At 37.7% G+C, this 8887-nt stretch overlaps 1 protein-coding gene across 1 annotated transcript in view; it reads right to left on the bottom strand.

Annotated features, from left to right (window-relative positions):
• Nucleotides 1-8887, bottom strand: part of Abca13 (ATP binding cassette subfamily A member 13) — a 423614-nt gene that overhangs the window by 156547 nt on the left and 258180 nt on the right. The window contains exon 44 of the mRNA XM_048786593.1: nucleotides 2416-2505. Coding sequence (XP_048642550.1) covers nucleotides 2416-2505 — 90 coding nt within the window. The remainder of the gene's footprint in view (nucleotides 1-2415; nucleotides 2506-8887) is intronic.

Below are 8887 nucleotides of genomic sequence, written 5' to 3'. Positions count from 1 at the left end.
GGGGGGGGGGGGGGGGGGCAGGGAATGAAAGTCACTGTTCAACCTAAGAATTTTGCATATGATTCTCAGTGCTGAGCCTCTCAACAGAAAAGTAATCCGTAAGCAGAGTCCCATCTGTTATTTCAGAATGTTTCCCTGATTAATGATAAAGTGCTTGCTAAAGTCTGCTAGGAACATAAAAATGTAGATATCACTGAATCCAGTAATATTTTATTCTTACCCAAAGAAATTTACTGAAAAAAAAAGCTTTTTGCTTTTATTTGGGACCCCAGTGAATCAAACACTGTCTGTGTAACATGGACATAAATTATTATTACTGTAATTCATTCAAAGCATCCTCGAATGCCAGAGCCCCTGGGCTCAAAGCTTTTGCTATGCTAACCTGGGAAATGGGTAGAAACGGTTATAGGTAGAAATGAGTTAAGGACAGATACATGAAATTCACAAAGAAAAGACAGAAAGTAACATAAACCCCAAAAGGCAGAAGAGAGGGCAGGGGATACAGTGTGAGGGTGGTGTGCAGGCTGGGCTGAGGGACAGCACTCTGGGGCAGAGAGGCAGGCTAAGAGTTTAGAGGACTACTGCAATGTTTGCAAAGTAACTGAAAGCTAAATCGATGTGCAAACAGAATTGTGAATATGTTCTGCTGTCCTTGAAGCATTTATTCCACCTTTTAATTTCCTCCTGAGAGATTAAATGAAAGAAATATCTTTTTTCTTTTCTCTACTAACTGATCTTTCTTTGATGCCCAGTTGGGCCAAGTTTGGATCATGTGAGACCCCAGGTTATTTCAATTTCCCAAAACACAGATGTATTTTATATCCTGCGTGTTTCATTAAAGGAAAGGGAAATCAAAACATCACCACTAAAGCCCTAGATAAATAAATTACTTTGTTTTTCAAGAGAAGACTAAAGTTAAGCAACATAATTAATTTTCTATTAATTCTTCCATACTGAGACCATTAATAGTTATTCAGTCTCAAGCTAATTACCAATATGACTAATGGGCCAAATGTGTCATCACAAATTAGAAAACATATTGCAGATACTACATTCTTGTCTAGATGTCTGTATTTATTACTTTAAAAATACACTTCTAGCATTCAATGTACCATTATGGTTTTTATCACTTGCCTCATTTGTTCTATCCAGAATTGTAAATTCCTTGAGACCAGGGCCATATTCTTTATTAATCTCAGTTCTTGTGGCAGTAGTTTATTTATAGCCATTCTTCAATAAATAAAATTTCAGAAAAATAAGAGTGAAAGAACTGTTTATGAAGAAAGGCATACTTTATCAAGGTTTTATATGAAAGTCATCTCTATATTATTTTCAAATACTACGAAAATGATCTTTAAAGTAATTCATGCACTGATATACTGAGCTTTGTTTTAAATGTTTTTAAATTTTTAATTGACACCTAATAAATGCACATATTTACGATGTATGGTGTCATATGTAGTACATGTATACAATGTATAATGATCAGATCAGGACAATTATTATATCCATCATCTAAAACATTTATTGTTTCTTTGTGTTGTGAACAATCAAAATACTCTATTGGCTATTTTAATATTCAATTAATTATTGTTAATCATAACATTGGAAGTTATTCTTTGTACCCAACTTCACCCTGTACCCATTGACCATCATCTTTCCTCCCTCCTCTCCACCCTTCCTAGGCTTGGTTACCTTTATTCTACTCTCTACTTCTATGATATGGAATCTACATAGGTTTCAATCAGTGGATTAATGGATAAATAAAATGTGGTGTATGTATACCCTATGGAATATTATTCAGCAGCCTTTATGAAAATAGAGGACATTGCATTGAAGTGAAATAAGTCAGGCAGAAACAGACAATTGCCACACATTCTCATTTACATGTGTACTGACCTTGTAAGTCTCTTATTTAAAAAGAAATATGTAATTAATTTTCGTATGTAAAAGTTTTCCCTAAAAGTACATAATGGTTAACATATAATTCATACTTAGTTGCTACTTCATTCTTTTTTAGCTTTGGGTTTTATTAAGTGAACTGAATGCTATTATTTTTTTTTAGTTGTAGATGGACACAATACATTTATTTTATTTATTTATTTTTATGTGGTATTCAGGATTGAACCCAGTGCCTCACACATGGAAGGCAAGTGCTCTACCATTGAGCCACAACCCCAGCCTCTGAAAGCTATTAATTTTTGACATAATACAAATCATGTGTCTATGAAGCAGAGGTAGAGGCAGTTAGGAATCTTATGTCAGGGCATTTTCAGTAACCTACTCATTAGGCTAACATTCTTTTCATGTGATGTAATATAAACATTAAATACCAAAGTTGAAGGGAAAGGGTCCTTCCAGCTGTGGTATTGCTGGCTGGAAGCTTTACTTTTGCAGAGGGCACATGATACTTACAGATCTAGGTTTAAGTCAGCACAGAGAAGATCCTGATCTCTAAACTTCCGTAAGAGCACATGGGTGAGGTCCATATTGTCATTCCCACTGCTATTTGTGGTAAGACAGGGGAGATAAAATGGAATTATTAGTGGCTCCCAACAGAAAGCAAAGAATCACATTCTGATCTCAAAATGTACCCTTGTCAAGCTGATCCAAGCAAACGAGCCCTAGTTTCTTAGATAAAACTATTTTTCTAGTGTTTTTTATGGTAAGACCTAAACAAGCAAAAGTAAAATTGAGAAATTTCTTCAAAGCACATCCTTGCCACCACAGACATGCATTTTTATATACTTGTATCCACACTGTATTATTTTCTCATTTTTTGCTTAATTTTATAATGTAACCATTATTCACACTTTGCATGGATTTAAAAACAAACTTTAAAGGCTGTATAATATTACATTATGTTAATATATTAAAATGCATAACACTGTTCTCTTAATGTTGGCACTCTGGTTTGGGCTGATTATTTGTCTTATTACAGAGCCCCACAATAAAACCACTTCTATGTTTCAACCTTTTGTTCCTATCTGTGAACTATAGTGAACTGCATTTTCTTAGCAAGAGGTCTTCAGCACAGAATCCTATGCGGCTTTAAGTAAACTTTGAGTTATGGTATTTATTTTGCTGGTGTAAGTCTCAAAAGTCAATAAAGAGCTCAAGCAGCATTACCAAAACCAAGGTCACCAATTTTGACTTGCTTTACTGAAAAGACCATCAGCAAAAAGACATTCATGTAGCTTTGGGGGAGATGTAGAAACAAATGCTATATTAAACTTTATACATCAACTTTAAGAAAATTCTTGAAGAAGAAATGTGGAGAAAAAGATGTTTCACACAACTTTAAATTTGACTCATTGGGAATGGGGATCATTACAAACAATCAAAATTCTAAATTATAATATTTATGAAAGAACATAGATTTATTACTCTCCAGAACTTACACTATGTAACTTACAAATTATTTTTGAATGCACATTTTTAGGAGCACTCATCCCCAAAAGAAAGAAGAATGATGTATAATTAACACTATTGATAGCATATATAAACAGTGCCCCAAATCACTTGGGAAAGAATTAGTGTACAAATTAAAAAATGTATATGAGTATATAGTGGTTTCTTCCAAATAATCTATACTATTGATTTCTTTTAAGAAAGACGAAACTTAAAGGAGACCTCAATCACAAATTTTTGTCATTTGTTGATTTTGTTCATGGACAATGCAAAGTGGACTCTTCAGACTAAGGGGATCAGTGGGTAGGAGGAGGTGAGGTTTCAAGGGGAGATACTGATTATTGACATTGACCAAATTATGTGAAGTGCATGTATGAATATGTCACAATGAGTTGCCTTATTCTGTATAATTATTACGTACTAATTTTTTTAATAATTGCCTCTTAATTACATTTCTGAATTGCTATAAGCATTAAATGTAGGGAGGTCTAAGTTAATTAGACTTATTGCACCACCCTGTCCCACAGTGCAAGCCAAGAATGAGAAGAAACTTCCCTATTTGTGCCGTGGGAACTCACATAGATTTGGGGACTTTCTAGATTTCCAGTTTCCCTAATTCCTTCCTTGCTTTCTCTAATGTACAAACTTGATATTCTCTCTGCTCAAAATTTATCATATGATCCAGCTATCCCACTTGTGCATATATATCTAAAGAAAATGACGTCAGCATAGCAAAGATATATCTGCAGGCCCATATTATTGCAGCATCATTCACAATAGCTAAGATATGGAATCAACCTAGGTGCCAATAACAGATGAACAGATAAAGGAAATGTAATATCTATACACAACCGAATAGTATTTAGCCCTAAAGAAAATAACATCATCTCATTTGTAGCAAAACAGATGGAACTGGAGGACATTATTAAATGAGATAAGCTAGACACAGAAAGACAAGCTCTGAATATATTCTCTCATATGTGGACACTGAAACAGTCAACATTAAAGTAGAATAGTGATTACTAAAGGTTATGAAGGGTATGGGGGAATGATGGATAAAGGGAGTCTCAATTTATTTAGTGTACCCTGCACCCATATGTTAAAATATATCACATAGAACTTCATTAATATCATAGATATGCGTGTCATCAAAACTAAAATAATTTATATGTAAAATTTATCAACATCTCCTTTTTAAAAAAACTTTATTTTATTATATTTTATTTATGTGGTGCTGGGGTTGAACCCAGTGCCCCACATGTACTAGGCAAGCACTTTATCACAGAACCACAACCCGGGCCCCTCCATGTCTCCTCTACATTTGTGAGCCTGGAAACAGTGTTGAACCCTTCCACATGGTGTTTTCCCTCCACAGTCTTCAGGCTTGGATACCCTAGGCCTATTCCTAGAAGGCAGCACCCAACTGCAACCTATCTCCTAGAAGGCAGCACACCCAACTGCAACCACTTTGATCACGTGGATTTGCTTTCTAAGTTCCAATCCCTTCAATTCACTCTTCTAAGCGTCCTGGTTACATGACCAGAAACCATAGCTAGCCCAGAAGCCTCAGCTCCAACACTGTTCCCACTGTGACTCCCAGCCTCATCCCTGCCTCCTTCCCAATAGCTCCGACCTGCCTGCACTCTCTCCCTCCTTCCCAGTAGCCCCGATGCACATCTTTACTGGACTTTAATGGTAGCCCTCTCGTTACTGAAACAAAACAATCCTGGAAAAGAAGGGTTTGGTGCTTAGGACAGGAGCTGGACCTCAGTATGTTCTCAGAGATAGTTTGTTCAACACATTGTGACATATCATTAATATACAGAAATTACTGACCGAATCAGTCATCCTGTCTGAATATTTAATTTCCCTATATCTGGCTTTCCCTGAACTCTTACCATTTAAACAGGAACAAAATTTGATGTAAGAGAAACTAAAACTCATCGGACCAAGAAAGAATGGTATTTCTGCTGAGGACAATGTCATTTTCAGAACATTAACAATATATAAACCCAGAATGAAAACACCTCTGTAGCTCCTAAATCCAGAAGGCAATAATTATTTATAGGAAACCACCATGTTCCCCACTGTATAAGATACAGTAAATGTCTTTAAATATTTAGGTGGTTTACAACTGGCCTGATATGATTCCCTACTTCTGTGGTCCAAAATAAACAATGATGAAGCAGCCTGAAATGAACAACAAAGCTTTGCCCCATAAGTTGGCAGTGCACCCTCTGGACAAACATCCTTCCATTGTCTAACCTGTGAGAAAACACTTCCACAGGACAGGGACACACTCCCCTCTGAAATGGAGCCCATATAAAAGGAAATGTCATTTGTGACATCTCTGGACTATTCTCCTATGACCCATCATCCAAGAACAAATATAAAAGTAAAACTGTTTTTCTGAAAGAAAAACATTTGATCCCTAAACTGGTTCCTTTTTAATGATTACAAAAAACATGTGTAAAAGTTATGCTTTACTTTTTATTACTCTTTGCTTAGGTCTAGAGATCACCATTTAAAGAAAACAACAAAAATCGGCTTTAAAGTATCTCATTTGCCATAAAATTCAAATACAGGCTCCTAAACTCTCTCTTTGGTTGCCTTCAAGCTCTTGCCTATGTTGCTAAGTAAATCTCAGTGTTTAAAGCACTGGACATCTGTCTTTAACAGACTATAGGGCTTGAAAATTACTCCTTCCTGCGGTCGTTCATAAATGGGGTCATAATTTATTGATTTCTGAGGTAGGTCATAAGGGGGTCACTTTCCCTCTCCAAATCGTTATTTCTCAACATTTGATGTACATCTTGGTGACCCAGTGAGCTTAGCAGAGCAGATGCATATTCCCGAGCACCATCCCAAAGGGCCCTCCTGATTAATGAAAGCACTAATGCTTCTGATGCAGATAGGATTAAACCAACTTGGCAAGTTCTAGGGTTTCTAGAAAGATAGCAGCCCGTGCCCTTTCTTCCTTTCCTCTCTCCACTCTCAACTCCAACCTTTCTCTCTCTCCTGATCCTAGCAGCTTCTGGTATTGGTAACTATCAGATTCCAAGTGGGGTCTTAGGCTCTGTGGGAGTCACCACAGGCAAAGTTGGTTCAGAGTCTTCTTCCCTGTAGACCAGGCAACCTATGAACACAAGTTGAAGCCAGGAGCAGAGTGACCAGGGGCAGGGATAAGCAAGTACCCTTGTGGGAAGGGTGGCTTGGGGACCTGCAAATTCCCAGGTAACAGACCTCTGTCTTCTCTGATTATTTGGAGGGGGTCAATACTTTCTATTCCTGAATTAACAAGAGCACAAACCGCAGAAAGCTCCGCTAGCTGCCTGGAGGAAGTAGGAATGTACTGACAGTCATCTGCAGCTCAATAGAGGTAGAAGGTTCTTTGGCTCCATCTCTCTGGGAACTACTCTAGTCAATAAATGATACCCTAATCTGATCAACAGCAAGGACAATCACACATCCCAGGAGTCAGAGGAAAACTCAAAAAATGCAGACTAACAAAGAGTCACTAAAAGGATATGCAACCAACCAACCAGACAAACCAAAAGCAATAGAATAGTAACAGGATCACATGCCTACACAGGAGTTTCTAAACTCAGGAAGAAAGACTTCCTGAAAATATTATTGAAGAAATTAACTAAGAGGATGATCCTTGTTTAGATACAAATAATAACACTAGAGAAATACCACAAACAGATAGCCAAAAAGAAAAGGTAAAGAAATCTTGAAGCTGGGCACAGTGGCATATGCCAGTAACCCCAGCAGCTCAGGAGGGCCCTAAGCAACTTAATGAAAGCCCATCTCAAAATTAAAAAAAAAAAAAAAGATAAATAGGGCTGGAAATGTGGCTCAGTGGGTAAGTTTCCCTGGGTTCAATTTCTGGTACAAAAGAAAAAAAAAAAAAAAAAACTTTGAGGAAAGATAAAGAACTTGAAAAATGGATCTGGAAGATCCTAACATGAGATCCTAACATGACCTTTGTGTCTTGCTGAGTTGCTTAAAGCCTTACTAAGTTGCTGAAGCTGGCTTTAAACTCACAGTCCTCCTGCCTCATCCTCCTGAGCCACTGGGATTGTAGGCATGTGTCACCACTCCCAGCCTCATTTATGGTCTTGACCTCATTTTGCTTAAATCATAGAGTTCCCTGCAGACAGGTATGTGCTGTTATGGGTCATTTTTCTTAAAGTAACTATGGGAGATTTTGTGAAATGTATAATTTATATATTTTTCTAAAATCCTAACAATTCTAAAACATACCTGGCCCTCCTACTTACTGCTAAGGGCTTGGAGTAGGGGCCAGTGACTAGTGTCCTTTTTTTTTTTTTTTTTTTTTTTATAAAGATGCTTGTCTGTATAGGGAGGAGCCATTGATATGGAGGTTGGGAGCCAGTCCTGCCTCATCAGTCCTAGGTATCTGCTTTGACACAATCCTAAAAAGAGCAGGGGCTTCTCAACAGCTATCCCTGTGAACTCTGACCTCAGAAATAATGAAAGCATTCACTGTTGAGGGCCACAGCCGAGTCAGGATGACGCATGGCATTTTTGCCAGAAGTAGTGGTTGAGAGGTGAGGCCAGCAAGTTCTCGCGGAGTTCCCGTTGAGTTCCAGTTGAGCTCTCGCGGGGATTTCCGGAAAGTTCCCGGGGAGCGTGTGTGGAGTGTGTTGGTGGAGTTCAGAAATAAAGTTTGTTCCTGCTTCAGTGGCTTGTGATTTGTGCCCAGCCAGACTGCGGCAATTCACATAGAATTTGGGGTATGGGGATCAAAGCCAGGTACTTGAACATGCTAAGCAAGATCTCTGCCACCAAATGACTCCTACTGCCCCTCATATAGATATTTTTATTCGAATTCTTAAAAATATCAAAGCTAATGCTATTTTTCTTAGTCAGCTCAGGTTAATATAGCAAAGTACCATAAACTGGGTATCTTCTAAACAACAAAAGTTTATTTCTCACAGTCCTAGAAACTGGAGAAATCAGGGGTCCAGCATGGTTGAGTTCACCCGAGGGCCCTTTTCTGAGTTAGAGATGACTATCTTCTTCATACAACAGAGAATCGTCAAACAAAATTTTGGGTGACCATGAATTTTGACTGGGCATCTGCACTGGGCCCAACATATCAAATTAACATAAAATTCAATTGCAAGAATTGAACTTTGGTTGGTTGTAGGAGGCACTGCAGCTGATTGATCAAGCTTTAACCAATTGATTGACTGATCTAGTAGACTATAGCAAAGTACGTTGTTTTCTATGTCTCACTTCCACTTTTCTGTAAATGCTTTGTGATGGTAGTTAGTTGAAGTTCTCAGAACCTGCTGTGGTTCCAGGAGCTGCCTAATTCATGAATCACTTCTGCGATATTACCAAAAGTTCTCTATAGGTTTAATGCAATGCCAATCAAAATCCCAACGGCATTTCTTGTAGAAATAGAGAAAGCAATCATGAAATTCATATGGAAAAATAAAAGACC

Source organism: Marmota marmota, unplaced genomic scaffold, assembly GCF_001458135.2.
Source record: "Marmota marmota marmota unplaced genomic scaffold, marMar, whole genome shotgun sequence".
Taxonomy (NCBI): Eukaryota; Metazoa; Chordata; class Mammalia; order Rodentia; family Sciuridae; genus Marmota; species Marmota marmota.
This window is presented reverse-complemented; position numbering and strand designations above follow the sequence as displayed.